The 24,675-nt window shown below is 38.5% G+C and overlaps 2 protein-coding genes across 9 annotated transcripts in view; one reads left to right on the top strand and one right to left on the bottom strand.

Moving 5' to 3' along the window:
* Positions 1-7,460, bottom strand: part of NUP210 (nucleoporin 210) — a 76,356-nt gene extending 68,896 nt beyond the window's left edge. Inside the window, exons 1-3 of the mRNA XM_083796375.1 lie at positions 7,357-7,460; positions 1,673-1,834; positions 8-139 (exon numbers count right to left, since the gene is read on the bottom strand). Of these exons, the coding sequence (XP_083652501.1) occupies positions 8-139; positions 1,673-1,725 (185 nt within the window). The 5' untranslated portion in view covers positions 1,726-1,834; positions 7,357-7,460. The remainder of the gene's footprint in view (positions 1-7; positions 140-1,672; positions 1,835-7,356) is intronic.
* The window catches only part of HDAC11 (histone deacetylase 11), a 53,177-nt gene that overhangs the window by 11,558 nt on the left and 16,944 nt on the right, over positions 1-24,675 (top strand). For 2 of the 8 annotated variants that reach the window (XM_083796425.1, XM_083796429.1), the window contains exons 2-4: positions 14,440-14,588; positions 17,602-17,702; positions 23,288-23,404. In XM_083796425.1, the coding sequence (XP_083652551.1) occupies positions 14,522-14,588; positions 17,602-17,702; positions 23,288-23,404 (285 nt within the window). In that variant the 5' untranslated portion in view covers positions 14,440-14,521. Of the gene's footprint in view, positions 1-12,624; positions 13,350-13,371; positions 13,600-14,439; positions 14,589-17,601; positions 17,703-23,287; positions 23,405-24,675 lie in introns of those variants that run through there. The other 6 variants (XM_083796422.1, XM_083796423.1, XM_083796424.1 and 3 more) reach the window with 6 other exon arrangements.

The raw sequence follows: 24,675 nt of genomic DNA, 5'->3' as shown, positions 1-24,675 counted from the left end.
ATCTTACCTACGGACAAATGCACACAGCTGCAAAGCTTGACTGGCAAAACTCGCATTGATTTGGCATCGGTCCTGCTGACAGGAGGTAGCTGCCTCTGCATTACGTCTCTGTTCAGCTGCTCCTCTCCGCCTGCAGAGACTGAAGTGCAAGAGGGGGCATTACATTTCATTACTTCAGAATAGGTATCATAGACACAGTATATAAAACAACATTCATTTTTTAATTATTTCTTTATCACTTTCTTTGCTAGTGGAGTTATCATGTTCAATTTACTGTATTAGACTTTCTGTGTCTTCATACGCCTATTGAAGATTTTATGAGAACATCCTCTCAGCCTTACAACTATTCTCTACAGAGTCAATGATGGATTTATAGCAACTATAAAACCGAACACTTTGGTTATGCCTGCCAGTATTTTCCTTCCAAGATGCATCACAAGAAGATGTTTGGCCAAAGGAAGGCATAAATTCAGTAAATTTCTATAATTAAGGCAGACAGATAATGGTAGTAAGGAAAGAAAATTTTAAGTTCCAGTGAAGTTGATTTATTTCAAATTATTCAGAAAGAACGACTTGTGTTTAGAAAAACAACGACAAAAACGTAAACTAAGAGCCAAACCTGCCATTCTTTGCATTCTCTAATCTGCCATGGATGTCACTGGTAGTTTTTCAATGTGTACCAGGTAAGCGTGATCGAGTCCCAAAAGAAAAATGTAGTTCTTTCAAAACCTCTTTTCCTGTTGTACAAATCCATTTGATATGCAAGACTTTCCCGGATGGTATAAAACCCCAAGACCTTACTAAATTATTCAGGATGTGTCTGATAACACTGAGATTATGAAACAGTAACATCAGATAAAAATAAATGTTTTTCACTTCAGAGTTTCTCTACCTTTCTAATGTAAATTTATGGTTATTAAAGTAAGCTATTTATAGCTCTTTTCAAAGTGTTACATAATAGTGTTTTTGCCGTGTGCCTTTATACAGAGATAGAAATCATATTAATGAGGTATTCACTGAACAACTGAATGAATGTGTGAGTGATGAGAATTCACAAGAAAGAGACGAGACAAACAAACAAAAATGCCAACCTTTGTTTCCCCTTAAATACATCAGGGAAATTTAGGAAAGCACAGAGGTCTTAAATCTTGAAAATAATTAATATAATATATAAATAGGCAAGTGAATATGTTTAATGACTTAGGTAATAGTACTAAGGAGAATGAATTATGAACTTTTCAAGGTTACTTGCTTTCAAATCCAGTATGTACACCTCAGAAATTTTAAATAGGCATTCAGGTACAGTAATTCTGAGTCTTTTTAAATGTTAACACTGCTCTGAATTGGTTTGCTATTTTCTATGCTTTAAACATCAGCACGAGACCGGTTGCTGTACTGCAGCATCTTTCCAATTTCCCCGTTCTCCTGCGAAACAGTTTTGCCTTTACTCTGTGCTGGAAATGAGGGCTCTGTCCTGTGCCCCTTGGGCACCCGTGCCCTCCCAGATGCCTGTCCTGGTGCCTGCCCACCCTGGCAGTGAAGAAATATTTCTCCACGCCTGGCCAGATCCTGCCTAGCGCCTCCCACTCCCTTCCCCTCCTCAGGGAGCTGCAGAGCACAGCCCGGCTGCTTCTTGGCCTCCTCTGCCCCAGCCTTCCCTCGCAGCACACACCTCAGCCCTTCCTTCTTCCAGCTCTTGCTCCAGTCACTTTCAGGTTCCTTCATGGCCTTTCCATATGGTAGAGCCCGCAGCCGCACACAGGTCTGGGGTGAGGCCGCACCCCGGCAGGTCTCCTATACCCATGCAGCAGGATACTTCTGTATTTCCCCATATCTACAAGCAGTACATAAAATGCATTTCAAATGTAAAATTACGAATTTTATTTTCCATTCTAATATCACGTAAGTAAAAAAATGAGGACATCTTGCTGACCTTGAAGAAACCTAATAATTTCTGTTATTGGATGGTGAGCCCTTCCAAAGGAGATTTAAGTTATTGCCATGGAATGATAGAAGAAAAAGCACGAGCTGTTGGAATATACAACAGAATATAATACATTATGTACACATTAAAATCTGCTATGCAGATCAGAGTACAAAGTCTGACTGCACCATCTGGTTCAAACTACCTCTAAATTCTATAGGTCGTCATCTCTGGAACTATGATTGCATCATTCCATGAAATACCCAAGCACGCTTTGGAGTCGCAAGGATAGTCATGCCAATGCTCTTTTAACTATTTCACAGGTGACAAAAGCTTAAAGTAGTGTTTGATAGCTTCATGATTCTTTAAACAGCACGTGAAGCTGGGATATTAAAAAAAAAAAAAAGTCTGATCTCTGTATAAGTTTTTGGTTTTTACTTAAGATATTTTCAGCTTCTTTAAGCCTAGGCAATAGCAGTTAGTTTGAATTCCCTAAAACTCTGTGTGCTCAGTAGCCTGTTTTTTCAAAAAGTCCCATAAAAGGCAGTAGAAATTGCAGGTGCTCGTACTTGTAGAAGTTAGGGGTTTTTTATGACTTTTTTTCCAGATTAGGAACGAAGCACAAGTCATCCTGATTTCTACTGTCAACACTGCTCTTATGTGGAGAATTTAATTCATTAGGCTGTCAGTTTTCAATTCAGCAGGAGGTTAATATTAGTATGTCCCAAGGATCTGTGCTGTAGTTAGTACTTAATATATTCATTAATTATCTGGAAAGGCAGAAATGAGGGGTAGTACAAAAAAATGAGGTCAGCAGGATTTGCAGATGACAAAATTATTTAGCATAAGTCTTTATAAGAGGAAGCTGTGATGAGCTTCATGGAAACAGAACTAGACAAATTGGTGGCATAATGGTTGATGACAATCAGACATTGACAAATGTATGCTAGTGCACATTAGAATGAAAAATCTGAACTGCTTGTGTGCATGGCCCTCTTCTAACTTATCACTAACTCCAAAGGGAAAAAGAGCAGCCAGCACAATTTAAAAATTCTTCTCAATGCTCAGCAGCAGTCAAAATCTAAGTAAGTTGTTTTAATACAAAAAAATAAATAAATAAAAAATAAAATAAATAAACAAATAAAAACAGCATAAAACCCCACAACACAGTAGAAAATTATCAGTTCCAGTATTACTTTAAACTTCACAATAAGGTAGGGTCATTCAATCTCGCCTGAGACTAGGTAAGATAGGGCCATGTCTCAATAATTCCTGAATCCATCTTCAAGTCTATTTTGTTTCTGATGCAAGAATCTGGAAGCCCATTGGTATAACAAGCTGGGTAACATTGGCAGAGAGTTTGCCTTCCTTTGCTTTGAATTATCAAGATCGGTGCCATTTGGTGTTACTCTCTTGAACAGACTTCTATTGCCTTTTCAAGAAGTGATCTGCTTTTTACCAAATATCACCAGTCAGCTTTTATTCCTTTATGAACACCCTGAGCATATCAGCACTCTTCCATTTTATTTCTCCTAAATAGCTGGCACCTTGGTGACACCATTTATGTTCTTTATAAACGTTTCCTCTTGGGGTCCCAGTGACACATTTGTATTCTCCGTTTTCCCCCCATTTGCTTTTCTTATTGGTTTTGGTTCCTTTTGAACAAGTTCTTGCTGTCTCAGATCAGCTGTCTGCATAACAAGCATACTAATCAGGTGATAATGAGACAGGAAGATTAACTTATTTATTAGCATTACACATGCTAAGGTTAGAGCCAAGGTTAGCTACAGTATAAGCAACAGTAATCCTACAAGACTAGGTGTTTTTATAAGATGAAATCTGCTCCAGGGTGATACTGCAGTTTTTAAATTTTTCTGCGGCGGAAATGCCAGACAGTCCTTTGCAGCAGTGATTGCAGCCCAGACCCCAGAAAAGTGTTTAGCAACAGGTTTCCATGCAATTTTTAAATTGTGGCTCATTTTAGTAACTGTGGAACAACATTGTTCTTATTCCTCATGTAGAAGGCGTGGAACACCTTAAGTGAAACACATGAAATATTAACACATGAAACACATGAATATTAACTTATTTTACTATTATATTACTTATTTTACTATTCTACCTAAAATTTGTAAAATCCTTTAAGCGTCTCAGATAAGAGCCCCAGAAGCGCCATGCTGTCTTATAAAACTAGGTATCTGACGTAATTCATAGAGGAAAAAAGTTTTAAAGCAACTCCGCAGCTTGCAGTTTCTCTTTGTGAATTTTTCTCTCCGTGTTTTTATGTAATAGCATTGTAAATTAGTTACAGGGATGCCAATTTTAGCCCCATGTTTGTCAAATGAAATCACATATAGATTCCCAGCAGTATGTTATAGGAAGCCCAAGGTTTTTAGAAATGCATAAATAGAAGAAAAAAATATTTTTCATTTATTAGTTTTCATTTCACAGAGAATCTTCTTTGTTCATAACTGACTGTTGTAACGGCTTTGAGTCTTTGATTATTGCCAATTATTTGAATAAAGATTTGTTATTATTTGAAAGTTTGAACTTTTGGGCTCTAACTAATTAGTAGGACAGGAGGGCAGAGAAAAGTAGTAAAGTATTCACTCACATTTCACTAAATTACAATGAAATGATCCTTTCAAATTGAAAAGCACTTGGTGAAAAGCAGGAGACAAATGAGATTTTCTGTATAAATAATGAATAGGCCTCATTTTTTAAATTTAAAAATCAAAAAAATACATTTACGTAGCTTTGTAAAATGCTGGGCTTAGTTTTACTGAGTTCAGAACACATCTTGTTTGACCTTCATGGAGTTTTCTTCATATCTGATTCCGCATCTGCTTAGCTTTAATGACTGTAATGCTAATCTACTGAAAAAAAATTACACTGAAGGCTCCATAACCATTTTTTCCTTCCAATTTATGCCTGAGTTTTGTCTCACAGTGAACTAAATAGATTAGTTATATTGCAGGACTACGTGCATGTGCAAGTACTGTATTTGCAAAAAATAACAACATTTGCTTCATAATTCAAATATTAAGCAATATCTCAGTCTCTTAACGGTGCCCTTTCCTTAATCCTAGATCTTCTTGTAAATGATGTAATTTAATTAAAAGCAATTCAACAGATCTCAAGATACTCCTTCAGTGCAATAACCATCTGTAAAGGAACTATTTTATCGACTTCCCAAATTCTTCAAGAAATTGCATCATTATGACTACAGGCACTCTGCCCCCCAGCAGATTTATGCATGTACTTATCTTTGTACACTGCAAGTCCAGTGAATTGTTATATTTAAATTGCATCTGTTGGTAAAAATTGATCCAGATATGTGAAATAAGCATATCTGAGAAGTAGATGTATGACCTGGAATTCACATTTGACTGCATTCGCAGTAGTTTTTGCTACTTTGGCATTTTGCAATACTGTCCTGAGTCCTGCTACAGACTGCATTCTGTTCCACTGGTACTGGGTTGGTGCAGCTCAGACTAAGGTTTGAAAAAGCTTGATTAGCTTTCTAAGGAGCAAAAGTTATCTTTTCAACCAGATAAATCTACTTTTCTTTCAGAGGGGACTGTAATGAGTTGACAAGCAAGATGTTTTTAACATTTTCCATATTTGAATGAAAAAATAAAATTGAAAGTCTGTCTTTTAACACATATCAGAGACAGCACATCACTCCCCAAACATTACTTATTACTCATAGAATCATAGAACATCCCGAGCTGGAAAGGACCCACAAGGATCATCAAGTCCGACTCCTAGCTCCACACAGGGCCACCCAAAAATCGGACCCTATGTGTGAGCGCTTGTCCAAATGCTTCAAGCCCATCCCAAAGGAGCCAGCATGCAGCCACCCCCTCCTGAAACCCATCAGGCCTGTCATCGTGCAGGCAGCACACCCCACAGACAGCCTGGGGGCAACCCAGCTGCACAAGCCACCACTACTTAATTAGCAATTACACCTTTAAATTAGCCCAGCTGTGGGCCATTGGGCAGGGCCAGGTGGGCCCAGTAAGTATCTAAGGGCAGGCAGGGGCCTTGCTTAGCTTTCCACATGTGGGGCATGAGGAGGTAATGATCAGGTAAGCCTTCTAGTTCAGGCTGGTGACCCAAATATATACCTGGCTATTGATTATAGCTGATTATGCATTTACATACATTATGTGTTTGTATTTTGTTACAATTTGTCATTTACTCTTCATCTCTTAGTGTTGCCCTTTTTCCTAATAACAGAGCAAATCTCCAGTGTGCTAGCTTACATCAATAATAAATTACATTAATTGCATATTAGTTACACCATTATAAATGTATATTAGATACTGCGTTTAATAATGCAGTTAAATAGGCAGATTTACTTGGCAAACTGCTGAAACTAACTTTTTTGTAACATGTGAGTATTTGGTTTTTGATTAACGAACCAACAACTTATATATCTGATATTGAAAAACAGGTGTCCAAAGTTTTGTCTCCACATTGAACTGTTCTTCACCCCCTTTCCTCCTTTCCCTCCTCCCAGCTCTCCCTTCTGTCATTGTGAATACAAACAGCAGGCAAATGCAATTGTCTAAGAACATGGGTAAACTGTTCGGTCTTCCAAGGCAGACACCAGGGAGCAGGAACAGTTAGTTTCTAGAGAGGTCAAATCAGTGTGCAAGGTGCTGAGGTTAAACGAGGACAACCTAAAGCACATTGCACTGCCAGGAGAGGGCATCAGTCTGAGGAAATATTATGTATCGCTTATTTCTCACCCTGCTAGAATAGCTCACAATCCTCTCCTTCTGAACTTCACTATTCACTAGGGACACTGCTTCTAATTAGCTGTAGCTTGAAACATCTGCAAGCTCACCTCCTGTCCAAAACGCGCCACGAGGCTTTGTGGTCCTTGCAGGACACGGACATTGCGCCACGCGACTGGAGCACCCACAGTGGAATAAAAGTCATTAGGGATGACCGATACTGTGCCTTTGGCCATCGGGTTACACGCATTTGAAAGTACAAAGAAGGGGCCTCTGCAAAGGCTTAGCCGTCTTGACAGTTTAAAGGACTCAGATACACCGCAGCAGCTAGGCTGGGCTTACATGGAGGACGGCTTCGAGTCTGGGTAATTTCTGCACTGGAGAGGGGAATATTGTGTTTTGTGAGGAGGTTAATTGGTTTGGGGAAAAAAAAAAACACACAGAACTTAGTTCTGCTCCCGCCCTCCCAAACACCCCTGTTTAGTCATGCAAACATTCAAATAAACCAATAACAGCTTGCCCGAGGACAGGCTGTTATAAAACATACAGACAAGTTCAAATACAAATATGCTTAAAATTTAGGAAAAAAAATACAGAAAAGGTACCAATTACCCAAATCAGGCTATTTGGGCAGAATTAATATGCATATTTTTTTCCCATGTATGACTTTTTTTAGCCTTTACTTACCTGTTCAAGCAGTGCTGGTATATGGACATAAGCCCTTCTGAAGAACCCCTGCCCTACCCAGGAGCACAGAACAGATGATACTTTGCTCTTTTGTTTTCTCCTCATTATTGAAGTACGTGCCCTGGAGCCTTATCTACTGCCCATGATTCAAAATGTGGTCTGGAGAAAGATAATTAATTTCCTTTTCCATCACATCCAACTACCCAGGAGCCACCACTAGTGAACTGATCTCCCCAACATTCCTGCAAGCCAGAGAACTTGCAGTAGGAGTAATTACAGGAGTAGCAGTGTTAATAAGGCGTGTACACTGATGGACAATTGAGACACTGATGCACAATTCACAAGTCTCAGTCATTTGAAATGCTTGTTATAGGGGCACATTCAGGGATTTCTGACATTAATATGTTTAGATTTTTCTCTCATTAATTGAATGCATAACCAATCCTGTAACTGAATGCCAACCTCAGGCACCCCCAAACAGCACATTAATAGTGAGCATCTGTGAAAGGCTTTGGTTCGACTTCTGAAGGATTCTGTTTCAGAGGCAAGGCTGATTCTACTTTCACACGGGGACAGCCAGGAAGACAGCAAACTTGTCTGCATGTCTTGATTTACCGTGCTTGGCTGTAACAGCTTTTTTTACATAGATGTGAAACTGTAAATCCCTGAGGGCTCCACCACATTCAGACAGGGGATTTCTCTCCCTCTTGGTAGCTCAAGGACATACGGATTTCACAAAGATCAAGACCTTCAGCTGAGGCACTAGAACAGACGCAGATGACCATACAGAACTCACCTTGTGATTAATTCCTTATTGTGTAAGAACAAATTAATAGTTAAACTTGAGAGAGAGAGCACCAAATACTCTCAAGAGTTTCACTGATGAGAGAGAAGGGCTGTGGGGAAGCAGAATGGGAGGCCTACAGCACAAGGCAAGTCAGCAGCCAGGGAGCTGAATCACCCTGGCCACTGCTTTGCTCTGGTTTTTCCCAGCTTTTCTGGTGGTGAGGAAGTCAAAGAAGTCACTACGCCCTACTGCTACACTTAATCACCACATGCCACAAATCAAGATGGTATAAACTGCAATTAATGCAGTGTTAATACAAGGATGGGTGTAATCACAGTAGCTAAATGAGAAGGGTGCTAATTGTTGGTCATTGACATACTTCAACTGATGAGCAGCCTATTAGTGTTAGAAACGAGCGAGGTTTATTACTATCACGTTGTGTGATCAGCATGTCTTTGTCAAAGTAACTTCCTGTGGAATTAAAGTCAGAAATGAGCTCCTCCTTAAACGCTAAGAAAGGGTTTTGTTGTTGCTGTTGTAGTTTTGTTTGTTTGTTGTTTACTGAGGCAGTTAGAAAACATGGTTTGGGTTTGCTTTAATTCTGACCATCAGTGAGATGGAAGGTGGTGAGGAAAACAGAAGAGGCCTATCTTTTTCTGAATTTCTCTTCCTCTGTGTGGATATTATCAAAGATCCCTGACTTAGATACTTTCCAACAAGTGTTTCTTAAACTGGCACTGTAGCAGGGTGTATTTAGTCTATCTTTGTTCCCATAATACTCCTATCATCTCTATTTATATGTAAGTAATACACATATGTATAATGATTCTTCACAAATTCATTGTGTTTCTCTCTGGTGCTCGTGTTCACCCTGTTAAGTAGCTAGTTCCACCTCTGAAGGGACCTGCAAATGTATTACAACTTTGAAAACTTTTGTTGCTCTGGAAAGCACCTTATTGTATTAAACACAGTTTTCTCCATTTTTGTATTGACTTGCAGATGTTTACAGTGCATGAGAGTAAATGAAGCCCCCTGGCTTCCTTCAGCAGTTGGTTTAAAGCTTTAGGTTGAGTCACTGCAGTGAATTTGAGAAGGCAATCTAAAGTCTTTTTGGAATAAGCCCTTGCTGGGATTTGTATCATCTGAATTCTGTTGTGATAGCCTGTATCTCTCATTTTGAAAATTACATGACCCTGAAGGTACGAAGTGGTGGCTAGTGGTATCATGCTCTATTGTTTTAAAAGCTGAGGATTTCAGTTAGATGTCATTCAGCAAGGGAGAAAGACTTAGGCTAGTACCAGTGAAGATAAGAATGTGAGAAGAATAACGATGTCTTTAAGGAGCATTCAGGCCTTGCATTTCCAGCTGTTCTGAGCAACAGTAAGGAAAGAAAACTATCAGTTTCTGAGCTATAAAAAGCACAGACCTTTTCCTGCTCTGCTGGATTATAGGAATCAATAATTTCACATTTTCTACACACCGTGGAAGTAAATGCCTGATCTCAGTCATGTCATCGCATGGCAGATCAAAGCCCTTGGGATCAAAGAGATTAAAGCACAGGTTCTCAGAATACTGTTTTCCAATTGGAAAACAGATGAATTTATAAAGAAATTTTAATTAATGAGTTCTTATTTAAAAATAAAAAATACAGAAAAAGTAATTACATCCCAATGTAAAAACAGTCCCATTTCCTTATATTCCTTTACAAGTGTTTCATCCTGATTTTATCTGTAGCATATTTCTTTATGCCACCTGTTTCAAAAGCCTAAACTCAAAATAGTTTGACAGCAAATTATCTGTGATATGGCTCTTACTTCTGCCCTGAGGGTGTCTTGCCCCTTTAAAGTAAGGACATTTTGCATCTCACAACCGCAACACAAGGAGGTGACTTGCACACTGCTTTTTTCTACGTGCTGCCATGACAAGATGGAGGCGAGAGTTTGGAAGTGGCCGAGTTGCCTCCATACAGAGGAGGAGCATACCTGTGTGAGTCGGGCCCTGATCAAACCTACTGAGATTATCCCAGCTCTTGCATTGTTCCAACTCTGAATGTTAGAGGCAGGACCTGGACACTTTGTAGGAGGTTAAAATAACACTTTAAGGTGTAATGACTCTTAGTTTGACGACATACTTCAGTGACCCAAAGGATTCATTACATGCAGATTCATTACATGCATCCATAGACCCAATTTTCTTATTATTATGGATTTGCTATCACTGACTTTTCTCTCTAATTCCAGTTTCTTAATATGAAAAACTTATGTTTCAACATTCATCAAGTTTTAGTCATTCCAACACAATGAAACATCAGAGCTACAGACATTTTCTATTCTATGGTAGGTTGAGAAGCTGATGATGGGCTTTTACTGTCCCTTCAAAAAACAAGGTAGTTTGTCAAATTCTGTCTTTCTACTAAGGAATGAATGTGCAACAAATTGCAAGAACAGATGTAATAAACAGATTCAATTACTGGCAGACCTAACCAGCCCGTCTTTTTCATATGGGACACTAGTCAGACACATTCTTCTGTTTGCTGAAATAAGTTTTTTGCTAGTATGCTGGGCTCAGGACCCATCTTGAAATGGATCCACACAAGTGGATCCCTGAACTTCAAAGAGGCCAATCATATGAACACCTTGCAAAGAGTTCCGTGGAAGGCCAGGGTCGTTACCTGAGTGAATTTCAACCTGGAGCCACATTATAAAAGAGTATTTCCCTTTGAAAGGAAGTCTCTCCTCCCAAAGGTGTTTTTTATGATTTTCAGCATGAAATGAATGATCTCCTGGATGACAAAGAGCAAATTAAACAGGCCAACCTTGAGAGTTAATAGGCTGCTGGTTATTTATTATAACAACGATATGCCTGTGCTTTCAAGTATGCAGCAATTAATAAACTCCCTTACCACAGGACACCAGTGTTATCCATAATGTTGTCAAAACCATTCAAGTCACACTTTGTCTCAACACAAGGAGAACTGTATGAGGATAAAACATTTCCTTTGTCTCGGGAAAATAGAGCTATCAGTCTGAAAATAACATCAGTACACTGTACAAGCTGGGCTGTAATTAATCTATTTTCTCACTTTTACAAGGCATTTGAGGCCTAATTTTTGAAGGATTCAGAGAAAAAAAAGGCTGTGTTCTGTACTGTCTGTAACTATTTTTTACTTGTTATAGGTATGTGTCTTTATTCTGAGTGACTTTGGTCATATTCTCATAGTTTCTGTTGACTTACGTATGTTGCCTTGCTTTTTTAATTGTAAAGCAAAGATTAGAACTCAGCAGAACTTTTAAAGGAAATATCTTTCAGCCAAAAAAATGGATTTGGGTATTCCAGTACATTTTGTCAATATATATTAATTTCAAAGTTTGTTGGTTTGTCTTATTTTTTTTTTTTTTTAGATCAAAATATTTCACTTACACATATTTAAAATAATTTCAGGTTAGACTTTTATTTTTAATCCATTTTCTTTTAAATATTGTGGTATCACTTGAAACCCAAATCTTCTTAAACTTTTTGAGAGTGAACCAAAAATGTTGTTAGTTGTTTTGCTCTGTTTTTTTCAACCATGCTGTAAGGTTTCCTAATCCACCTGCCTCAAAAATTCTGCTGGCAGAACACTAAAGCTCTGAGAATGGCCAGTACGGGTCATTGTTGTGCATGTTTTAGGCCTACTTCATGAGGAAGTTTTTGCCTTCCTATATAAAAAGATAAGACCAAACAACAATATTATGCCTCATGTGATTTGTTTAAAAACTGTTAGTAGTGTAACTGACAGCAATGAAACTCATTGCAGTAATGAAACTAAGCGTAAATGTTTCCACACTTGGGTTGTTCGTCCTCTGGGGCGAGCGCTGTGACTTACAATCACAGAATGCCCAAATGCATCCAGTAATGCAGAGGATTTATAAACAATATTTTCTAATTTCTAATACTTTAAACTCAGCAAGAGTGAACAGTTATTAGTCTAAATGTGCAGAGCACTTTCTTAGGATGCCTCCGAGACAGCAAGCGCATCTCTGCCACTGAAGCAGAAAGAAAAAGGTGTTACTGAGAGGCCTGTTGGGGATCAGTCTGTGGGTAAGGAGAGTTTGAGTTACGGTGGCACAGGAGGAAAACGAAAGCAACCAACGTCACATCTAGCCAGCACAGAGAAGATGCTTTAATTTGATTTTGTTGGGATGAAAATATTAATGGTGAAGTCAGCTTTCCATTTTGAGGAGTGTGGGTGTCACAGCTCAGATATGAATAATAAATGGCAGAGCGCTTATGAAAAACAATTTACCATATCCAACAAATAAGGAATTTGCAAATGTTTTTAATTTATGGTTAGAAGTTAATTTAAATGAAAATGAAATATCATTGTATTTGTAACTAATTAACCAAGCAACACTCAAGCTCTAATTAAACACCAAGCATTAAGCAGTTAGTACCAGACTAAAAGGTAGATATGCTGAACTAATGCTGAGGCATGTGCATGAAGGGCCAGAACAAAAAGAAATGTTAATTAAATGATAATGTCAGAGGGACAGAATGTTTTCTCAGGATACTGGTCTCCTGCTGCTGAATAAACACCAAGGTGAAGTCCAGGCATCCATCAAAACTGCATGCCAAGCCCAAGCACAAGGAAAGATATTTGTCTGGAGCTCTCGTACAGAGGTGCTATTCCTCCTGAGGAAAGAGTACTTCTGCATTTTTATGGGCTGCTTGACAGGCATTGCTGCTATTGAGGGCCATTTCTCATGATGGTAGTATTGATTCAAATGCGTCTTCTGTATGTTCAAAGAGGAGTAGTAAAGTACACTTAGAAATTGGCTCTTGAATTGAAATTGGCTCTTGGCTCTTTTTACTTGTGTATGGCGGCTCCAAATTTAGCAGTGGTATTCCTGGGGGAGTTCGGCCGCTCATCGCGATAATATCACGATTTCACCTCAGCTTTTCTCATCCTGCTCCCACTGTTGTCTCTCCTCACTTCCTAACGCCTCATGCATTTCATTTTACCACAAGAATCATATTTTCCTGCCCGCAGAGGCTCTCGATGCGGACCTGCTGTACCACCCCCCGTGTAACACCTCAGCGTACCGCCATTTCCCTCACGGCCCGGCCCCGGGGCCGTGCCCTGCGTGCCTCCGCCCCGCGGCGGGGCGGGCCGGCGGGGCTGGCGCGGCCGGGCGGCCGGGCGGCCCGCAGCCTGCCCGGCGGGGATGTGAGTATCGGGGCCTGGGCCGGCCCATGCGGGGCCCTGCCGGGGCGGGCAGCTCTTGGGGGCGGCCTGGGCGGTAGGGCCGGTTCTAGCCGCTGACAGCAGCCGGCCTGGAAGGCCGGGGGAGCCGGGAGGGAGCGGTCATCTGCGCTCTCGGCTCCCGCAGCCCCGAGGGCCCTCTCGCAGGGGCAGGCGGCGTGTTCCCGGCTCGGGTCGGCGCGTCCCGCTCTGGGCGAGCCGCCTGTCCTGGAGGGTGAGGCGAGGGGGCCCTGCTGGTGGGCGCCCTGCGGGGAGCGGGGCCGCAGACGCTGCCTCAAAGCCTCCGTTGTGCTTTGGTGCCTGTGGGGGTGTCCTTTAGAAGGGCGGTTTTGAGCATGTTTAGGCTGGAAATAAGGGGGTTTTGTTTGTATTGTTCATCTGTCAAAGAACCCTTCTGTCTGCTTAGTAAGTTGTGAAGCCTCTTGTAAACTTCAAGTAAAGCCTGTGGAGCGAGAGAGGTGTTGGGGTGTTGGGCTTGAGGCCTAGGAGGGACACGAGCAGGTGGAGCGGGCTGCGTATGAGCAGGAGCCTCTTAGGTGCAGCCTGACCTGGCCAGCGTGCGCACGCGTGCTTCAGGCAAAGATCAGAAAGTGTGTTTCTAAAGGAGCCTGGTAACGCGTTTATTTGAGGTTATGTCAGCTCATAAAGCTGGGTGCACCTGCTAAGACAGGTACTGCTCAGTGAACTTAAGGGGGCTAGGGGAGAGAAGCAAATGCTTCCATTACTTCATTTCTGCAGTTAACCTCATATGCATAATTCACTAACGTATGTTCTTCACTAACTTCTCTTCCCTACTGGTTATTTAAAAAGTTTTAACTGTGCTGGTGGGAAGTGAGTTATGTTACGTAGCCTGACCTCACTGCTGAAGAACAGTGAAACAACAAGCAGGTGTTCCTTTCAGTAACTATGGGAAATAGCGTCTGCAGGAACCATTCCCAGTGAAAAGCTGATAATAATAAGAACTTGAATTTATATTTTGGGAATTCAATTAAAAATATTGAGTTGCATATGTAGTTCCTAGAAGCAATGACTAGTTTGGTGTTTGCTTTTAAAGGCCTCACAGAAGTGAGTTGTATGAAGACATTCCATCAGTATGCTGGCCTATCGTATATTCTCCAGACTACAACATCACTTTCATGGGACTGGAGAAACTGCATCCCTTTGATGCAGGGAAGTGGGGAAAAGTAATCAACTTCTTGAAAGGTAAAGTACGAGAATATACCACTTAGACCAACATTTGTACAAGTTGATTAAAAGAGGTGTAATTAGCGCAGGCTTCTGTTAGTAATGGCCGATATACTAGTGACTGTACATCTTCACTTCTCCTTGTATAGATTTAAGCCATGCACTTTAGTCGCTATTGCAGAGCTTTAATATTCTGATGTATTTGCAGATTTAAATCCTAACAAGTTAAATTGGTTGTAGGATTTGTGAGGTAGGTTGAATGTCATGTGTTACACATTCTTGAAGGTCTTCCACATGAAATACTGAAAAGATGAAATTGTGTCTTGTTAGAGCAAACATCCTACACCAGGGCTTTTGAATACAAAGATTTATTTCATGGTTCTTTGAAAATATAAGTTCTTGTCTGCTTTACTAAATAAAGCCCATGGTTTTGTTTTTGGCTCCGTCATGGTGTCTGTACATAGTGAAACTTGTGAAATGTGATTGAAAATACAAGCTCATTAAAAGATTTGCTCTCCCCAGAGGTGTGAATAATACTAGTCAGAGTAACCAGCTTGGTTGAATTCATTCTGGCCCAGAGCTTTACAAGGCTGAGTAAAAAGGAGTAGGAAGAAACATAAGTATGGCAATGTGTTAGACAATCTTGAAATATTCCAGGTCTTTGTGATTCAAAAGGAAACATGAACTGTGCAGAATTTCATTTCTTGGCCATTATGAGAAAGATTCGTGTGGGATATATGAGAACTATTTCCGCCTCTGAAGTGAGCGCCAGAATACTGACTTCAAGCATAGCCTGAGTCAGGTGCCTTATGTGCCTGGCTCAGTGCCGTGTTTTGATACTCAACAGATTTGTAATGATTCTTACTTTTTCTTTCAGTGCAAGACTAGTGTATGAGAACAGTATTTCCTTTAAGTTTCCCCTTGAAGATAGGTGCTATTTGTAGTTTGAGTTCTTTCTTTTGAAGACTAAGCCTGGATCCAAAACTGAATGCAGACTTCAATTTTGTAGCAGTGAATGGAAGATCCTTCCCATGGTAGCTGCAAGCTTACAGTTCGGCTTGCAAGACCTACGTTGCAGTTTGGGAGTATTGTGTACAGCTTTCTGTAGCCAGTGTGCTTCCATTGCTTTTGTACCTGGTGTAACAAGAAAGGAGACATTCCATCTGGCTTGTGAAACTACAAGCGTTAATGACCAGCTTGCTGCGGGCTGTAATGTAGTCACTCATGAGACTGCAGACAGTCTACTGGCAAATAGCACTTCTTGGTGTGAAAGACCAGTGCAACTTGTATAAATCCATTCTTTTATCAATGTCGTGATATTATTCTGATAATGTCTGGGAGGAGCTTTGAGACCTCTAGTGGCAGGCAGAACTTTTTGTGATGGTGCTCGTTATTGCTGCTTAAATAAATTAGAAGATACAGAAATACTTGAAGGAAATAGAAATGTAAGAACACGAGTTAGTGAGATCCTATAAAAACTTGACATTTTTATCTAAAATTTAAGTTTGTTTGTCGAGTTTAAAAAAACAAAAAAACCCACACCTTTTTCTTGCCAAGACAAAGGTTATCCAAGAGCCAGGCCTGTTCAGTTTATGTGGGCCTAATGACTCCTTCAGCTGATGATCTTTTGCAGTGAAGTATTGCCCTTCCTACTTTAGGCTACCTTTTATTCATTTAACTGAGGTTGAATGAATTCTAACATTCCATTTAGTAGCTGAATCTGCCTTCTAGCAGTTAACTATCCATGTCTTGGATTCTATGAGTAACTTCTGAATCAAAATCTTTGCCTTTCTGCTCCTTCTCTGTGTGAATTCTTTTCCTCTAGCTCTTTTCTACGTGAAATATCCACTCTTCCCTCTTCATCTCTAACACTCCTGGTGTTCTCTGGCTCTGTAGTAACTTCTGTTAACAGCTGATCTGCACAGTTCCTATTATCTTCTAGAAAATCACCAGTGAAAATCTTTCTACACTCACTTTCTCCTTCCTCAAGAATGAAACTGTTAGCATTTTGGCTTTACGTCTGACATGAATGAATGAAATGTTTCTCAAGCCACAGTCCAGAAAAACATAAGCTTGCCAAAGTAAATATTGTTGCAGGTGCTGCTCTTGCATAACACTAAGAACAAAATCTTTCATATTTTTGAATTGATTTTCCTCTACTCCAAGTGTTAGAATTGAAGGAAAAGCATAGTTTTAAACTGCAGCCCTGTAACAAATACTAAATTTAGTGTGGGAAGATCATCATGATGCCTTATATTTGTTGTTTGTAGCAATCATGCAAAGCAACGATGTTTTTCTGAAGGGCTTGGGTTTTTTTTTAAGTCAACCTAAACTTCAACTTTCTGGCAAGTATGCATTCAATTGTATCATCCTTGTTCACATACGGAAATCTTGGAGTGATGTTTTGTAACTTGCTCTTTTAAAACCAGGTTTTAAATAAACTATCTTTTGGTCTCTAAGGGAAAGAATTAATAGCTGCTCATTAGTATTTCATGAAATTAAATGAAGGTAGGAGTGTGACAGATATCACAGTTACGTGTAAATGTTCACTGCCATGAATATTCAAGTAATTATTATTATTATTATTATTATTTTGGTGCTGCTTTGATTTAGGGAACTGAATACTAGTATCAACTGTGGAATTTCTTAAAGCATATTAAAGGAACATTTGATGTATGAGCACTAAGATTTCTCACGTGTATCAAGTCCTAGACTGTAAGGAGTCTTGTGATTGTTTCTGTCCATCCTCTGTTAGTACCAGTCTTTTCTTTCAGTTTTAACAAGACATTACCATGATTACACTGTGAAAAGTTTCTGTAAAAAAAAATATATAAATAAACATTAATAGTTTACATGTATAGAGATTTATGTATTTGGAAATATATAAACACTGAGTAAACACAAAGGGTTGCACTGATTTATGTTACAGATGTAGGAATTAAGGTCAAAGTAGCTTCTTAGGCAATGTGGAGTATGGGAAGTTAAGTGATTGTATACAATGACAACTACAATTTCTCTCCTGTTGTTTCAGAAGAAAAACTAATTGGAGATGACTTGATTGTACAGGCACGGGAAGCTACGGATGAAGATCTCTTGGTTGTTCACACGAGGCGCTACCTTAATAAACTAAAGGTGCTGTACTTACTAATGTGTCTGTCAAGCTAAGTGTCTAGAAATAATGTGAAGGGTAACATATATCCTACTTGATTCATTATAGGATCATTTTTTACGGATTATAGATCAGTTTTTCATATTTTGAATTCAACATTCACTTTGAGAATAGTGACAAAATCATAGAAAGACTAGGCAAGCCAAATTACAGAACATGGATGGGAAGAGGGTCTACCATCTTACATAGGCATATTTCAGCAAAGTTAAATGAACATAAGAAAAATTATGATGTTTGAGATTCAAATAATATTCTCCTTACTACCAGGGATTTGGTCTTAAAGTGTTGTTTTGTTTTACTCTAGTAAAATCTGGTCTTGAGGTTGAAATTTTATTGAAGAGCCCTGAAACTGAATTTGTTATTTCATATTATTTAATGTGAGGTTTGCTTTATGGATTTGAGTTTTATATAATCTCAGAAGAGCGTCTGAGTAGGAATTCTGTCATTAGTCTGTTGAGGGGGGAAACAGTGGTTTCATACTTAGAGACTGACTGTGTCAGTGGAATACAAGAGCCGAAAGATCAACATGGGGCATAATCTCGTGTGTTATCTGTGTGTGGAAGTTTCCAATAGTGGCCCATACAAGGTTAAATATTCATGAAGAAAAAAGAGCATGAATTGGGTATTTATAAATGAAACATCCATTTGTTAAACTTGTTTAAAGCATAAACATGTGAGATCTTTGTTTCTGAAAATGTATTGTCATCTGTAGAAGGAATTGGATAGTGGCATGTGACACTGCTTTTTGTTGGTAACTCTTTACTAGGAGGGAAGGGGAGAGATTTATATTAAAAATAATCTTGCATTTCATAATTCAAAAGAAGTTACTTTGAGTCATCTTTGCCCTTCCACAATGAAAGAGTCCTTGTATTGCTATTTCTGGAATGTTTTATTCTGTGTAAGAAATCTATTATTTGTGTGACTTTCTCACTTTTAATCCTTTTCTGTGTTCTTTTAGGCATCTTCATTCATTGCTAGGAAGTTACTTGCAATTTCATACATCATTAGATTTGATCTTATTGCAGCTGTTCTTGATACTGAGCTTTTAATTCCATGGAACCACCCACCTCTTTTTACTGAGTCACTTCTTTGAAGCAGGATGTAATGTGCATAGCTCTGTTTGAAATACAATAATATTTTTAGTACCTGTAGGGTGGCTTCACAGAGAATTGTCTGATAACCTGTGTCCTGGTGTTCAAAACCAGTACTGTCTTGTGCTTCCAGATGTCATTAATTGTATCTCTCATGTTGCCCTTTTACTTGAGAGCGTATTTCCTATGCTTGTAGGAATTGGAAGATGTCATATAGGTCATGATTGTGAATTCCTGACAAGCAGCAAAGACAAAAGTGGTTAGTTGCAAATGAAAAATAGCATAGCTAGACATGGTAAGGCACAAGGCATCCTCTCTGCTTCCTTATGTGAAGTCTTCTGTGTTACTGCATTCTAGTTTTTAATTCAGACAGATACAGATCTACCAAAAAATGGCGTAGTTTTGCATTATGTCATATAAAATTTGAACATGAATTTGGTGGTATATTTCCATGCACGTGCAAGAAGAAATGGTGTTTGATACCTTAACAGAAGCTGAAGAAACTGCCTAGGATGATTCTGCATTTCATAATTCAAAAGTAGTTATTTTGGGTTGGGGTTGATTGTAGTGGAAAAAAAAATGCTGTGCACAAAGTAGATCAAGCAGTGTACTGTAAATCAGTTCTGTTTTGGGAGAAGGGGTGTACCTGTTTGCCTGCTTAAGGTGATATGAACACTCCTTAGAACAAAATTTGGTGTTTTAAATTGAGGTGACTCTCCTCTCTGAGATATTCCTTTGAAGAATTTAGGTCTGTAAAGTAATGACTAGACTTTGGATAATTTGCTTGCTGTCTCTTTGTCTCTTCTCGCCATCTTGTTCTAGTGTTATGGAAAATAATGAATTTCATGTATATCGGCATTCTGAAATTCTGGAAGACATTAGGCAATGAGGTTTAACCTAGTTTCACACTTCGTAAGTCTTACACTTGAAACGTTTTAATCTGACCCAGAAGTCTTATGATAACATAAGTGAGTGAATACTGAAATGTAAATAACATGGGTAATGCTTGTGTGTGTCAGTCAAATGTGAGATGTGCTTTTTCTGGAACTGACCTGAATCAGGTGATAATCAGTTGAGCTTACAAATTTTAGTGTGTTTTTATATATTTGCAAATGATGTCAATGTTAAGAAAAAGTAATCGCTTTCTTGGAAACTTAAATTTTTATGTCTAGTGAAAAGTGGATGTGTTTCATAAAAGAAATCAAGAGAAATCAAGCTATGTGGACATCTTGTTATGTATGAGATCAGTATATCACATCAGCGATTTATATACTCCTTCAAAAAGGAGCATATAGATTCTTCAGAACGAATTTTACATGGGCCTAGAGGGCTCTGTTCTTGTGATTACAGAGAGTGTTTTCTAGTGTGTTTTGGCTCTTGCCCTGTCATCTGAGTGCATCTGCTGTGAGACACAGAGGAAAGACAGTAGGGCTCTTGGGCATAAAAGCAGTAGAAGCAGCCTCGTACAATCAGTTCAGCCTGTGATATCTCTCGCTGTTTGAGGTGTTCAAGAAAACAGCACAAAATGGATTTGGGCTGGGTGCATTGCTGTAGTTGACCATAGATGACTTGGTTGCTGAAAACATATGGTTTCGGTTTGGATAAAATGAGCACCACTGCAGGTCCTTACCATTCCCCTGCTCCTGTCCTCAGTTCATGCAGTTTCATGCTGTCACCCATTCTCTGCTTCCTATGTCATGCTTTTTGCTTGGTTATTTTTTTTCAGACTTCATTGGTGAAAGTTTTGTGAAGGCTAGTAGTTGTTTTCTGTAAAATATTCATTAGAAAATCATGAGATGAAATAAATGTATTTATTTTCACCTAAATTTTTGTGCAAGTGTTAATGTGTCAGGTGAAGGAATATAAAAATGTTATTTTAAAGATTATGGTATTTGAATAGAACACTGAACAGGAGGACTCGGTTACAGGGAGAAATACCTGACAGGCTTCAGTGTTTACACTAATGTGCGAGTGCAGCAGAGCATTCTTTGCAGCTAAAGTGTCTGTTTAAGCCTCTTAAACAAAAGGATGAGGTAGGATTTGGTGATCAGTGATTTGTTTCTTGTTAGCATTCCTAACTCTTCAGTTGGAAGGCTGATACACAAAAATTGCAGTTCTTGGCTGGTTGGTTTTCTTGGGAGTAGCGCTTGGCTACCATTAGATTTTATCAGTTCAGTAATTTATGAATGCATTATTAATAATGTTGCATTCATACCTTGACCTGGAAGCTTCTGTGATAATTGCAAGCTTCTTAGTCTCCTGATTGTTTTTATGTTAATTCAAGTTAAAAATGTAATTTCATTATCTATTGAAGATGAGCATAGCTTTGTCCCCACTGACCTTCTAAATAAAAAAATTGTGTTAGAAGCTTGGTGTTGGATTTTTGAGTCTGTGAATTTTCCCTTAAAGCTGGGACCTGCTCCAGAAACTTATCAAAGATTTAAACACAGTTTAAATTTAGATATTACAGATTTTTTTTTTTTAATTTGACATGTTGTTGGCTATTTTAAAATGCTGGAATGCGATGAATGCATAACATGAAAGGCAATACTTCAGAGTTTGGTTTTGGTCATTCGTGTGCTCTTTGTATTAGTGCAGGATGGTCAGCATAAAAGCAACTACTTTAGCTTTATCTTCCTAATATTAGTTTTGCAGTTTAATTTTTAGTCCTTGCATCCTTACTACCACATATTCAAATACTTTGAAAAATTGTTTATCCTTATTAAGAATGGAGGTTTTTATAGTCAAGGAATAACAGTTGATAGTTATTATGATTTTATTATAAAGTCCTGCGAGACTATGCTCATTAAATGCGTATGTTACAGAGTCTGGGCTTAAACAAGGACAATTGAGAACTCTTGAGGTTTTCTTTAGTTTCAGGGTTTTGGGGGATGTAATACACTTGTGGGGGATGTTGCACTTAGCTAAACTTAATGATACTGCCTAGTAGTTAATTTGGGAGGAGGGGATAATGAAGGAAAATATGCCAATTAAGGGTTAACCCAACTTCTTTACTCCTTTTAAGAAAACAGGGTGTCACTTTTAATTGAGACTTACATGTATACATAGTTTTATCTGAAACACAGGAAAGTAAATATATATTCTTGTAAATTGTCTGATCAGCAGTAGGAATCTGTTAAGTTACAGACTTACGTATCTACTAGAATGTTGTTAGGGAATCAGTAAATTGGCGATGACTGAGTGAGAGCAAGTATCTAACAAAAGAAATAGTAGCTGATATTTCTCTATAATATATACCATTTGAATGCAGAAAATAGTGATTTTTAAAATTCATGTTTGGTGGGTTATTCTGTATCAAAGGAAGCTAATCTTCATTTCTGTGAAGATTTATGCTATGGCAGCTAACTGACAGCCTGGAAAACATAGTTAATATAGTCCTCATCTATTCAAAATAATTTCTTATTTTTACAACTTGAAAAAAGTATGCAATTATACCAGACCAATTCCTTTTGAGTTCTTTTTCAAGCATATACGTAGCTGTTCTGCAAATGTGTTGCAGAAAATGTTGGAAAACAAAATTAGCACACGGAAGAAAAAAGCAAAACTACCCACAGTTTGAGGCAATACATTTCTTAAATGCTACAGTGGTGTTCCTTGAGAAGCATTTTCATTGAAGTCTACAGCTGTATTCTTGAATCAGACTTTCTTTATAGTCAGATGTTTCTTTTCCCCCCATATGTCAGGAATTGCATAAACACAGTGAAGTCCAAAGCAGTGAATGTTTTTGGACTTGGAGCTGCTCTGTAAAAATCCTCAACTGTGAATAGAAAGCTTTGTTTATTCCTTACCAACACCATTTATGGTTTTCTTGCAATCACTTAACCTGCAGGAGGATAGTTGTTGATTTGAGTCTTCCTTGCTTCTGCTTCTTCCCACTGAGATTATTATTTTTTTTAAATTCAAGTGTTTAAATGCTGAACTTTTATGATGACCTTTCAGATTTGTGATAAAAAATGTGTATATTTTATCCAAATGTAGCCTCTTACAATTCCATTTTAGAATGTCAGGATTGAATCTGGTTTGTTACATTGTGCTTGTTTTAAAGCTGAAATATCTTGCAAAAGTATTTTACCAAGTCATTAGAAAGCAACTAAAGCATTTTGTTATTGACAAAGAGATGATATTGATACCTGAATAATATAAATGATAAATATTATTATAAATAAATTTACAAATGAACTGTTGAGAAATACCACCCACTTACCTCCAAAAAGAAATGTTCTGTAGTTAAAGCATTGATAATTGTGAAGTCAAAGGAGCTTTTCTGAATACCAGAAAACTCTGAGATAGTCATATGATTGTCTTCTGTTAAAATTGAACGATTCTACATCCTATCATTTGTAGATAGAGAATTTAATAAATAGCAATTGCTGAGATATCTAAATGTCATCATGAAGACAGGCTACATTAATTGGAACTTTTTTTCCACCTTGTAGTGGTCATTTGTTGTGGCTACAATCACAGAAATTCCACCAGTTCTCTTCCTTCCCAACTTCCTTGTTCAGAGAAAAGTTTTGAAACCTCTGCGAACCCAGACAGGAGGAACAATAATGGTAAGGTGTTCTTGATTCACTTTTTATCATATTTATGTAAACCAATGAGTTATAAAACTTTGTATAACGCAAAGCCTTGAACCCTGAAGTCCTGCAGAGGGAAGCAAGTTAGTGTACAGTCCTAAAGTGAGCAAAGTTTGGCACCTGTTAGCAAATACCAAGGTGAAGGGAAAACCTGATTTTATGGTCTGTAATTTTCAGAGGCAGTAGTAAGGGGGAGCCTGTGCAAGCCATGATAGAGATGGCAGGACTTAGAGCAAATATAGAAACTGAATAGCTTTGAACTGTGTTCAAATTCTAGGAATGGGAGGCTTCAAAAATAATCAGGTAGAAGGTGTTTTAAAGCACATGCTTACCTAATGGCTGTGGTTTGGTTACTGTAGGTACTAGGTAAGCGTTGACGTTTAAAAATCACATTATGCTTGGTTTTAAATAGTTAGTGTCTATTTTTAATGAAGCAAGTTACTCTTTCTTTTGTTGTAGATACTGTATAAGCAGCTCAGCTGAACTGGGGTGAGATGTAGCCTGTTTTCACCTTAACAGATCTGTTTTCTGATTAGTTAAATGAGTGCTCTGGGGAGAAGAGCTGTGTGTCACCAGACACTTAATTTTGCCAGAGAACTTCTATTAGAGACGTTGAAGAAGTACGAAGAATGAAAACAATAGTTGGAACCAGGAATGAGTTACTTAAACCGCGTATTGAGGAAAAGATGCCTTAATAAGTTTAAACCTCTAACTAATGGAATCCTTTCTGCCCTTTATTCATTACTTGTCAGAGCAGATCTAGAGTTCAGAAACGGTACAGCATGGTGCCAGGAGATGTTAACAGTCCCAGTGTCTCTTCACAGGCACTGAGCTGTAACAGTTACATAAATGGAGAACAAATAATCCCATCTGAAATCCATAATATTATGATACAAATGGATTTTTGCTGCCTTTTAGCTACCCTTTCTGAAGGCAGCTGTTAGTGGGTGCATGTGGAAAGGATAGAAGCAGATACTGCTTTTTCCTGTATCTCTTTGAAGCCAGTTACTGAAGAACATTATTCTGTGGGTTAGCAAACCTTTCAGAATATGTTTATGCCAGATAGGAGAATACAATTTATTGCAACCACTAGATATTAAAGGTGAGCAAGACTGGGAAGCTATAATAGAATGATAAAGTTAACAGCATTACTTTCAGAAATAGGCTATTGAGTAGCTTCCTGTTTCTGTCAACCGTAACATAGGTATTTAGTAATCCAACTGTGCACTGGAATTGAGGCTTCATAT

Source organism: Anser anser, assembly GCF_964211835.1.
Source record: "Anser anser genome assembly, chromosome: 12".
NCBI classification, from domain to species: Eukaryota; Metazoa; Chordata; class Aves; order Anseriformes; family Anatidae; genus Anser; species Anser anser.
The sequence above is the reverse complement of the archived record's forward strand: the minus strand, read 5'-3'. Positions and strand labels throughout refer to the sequence as shown.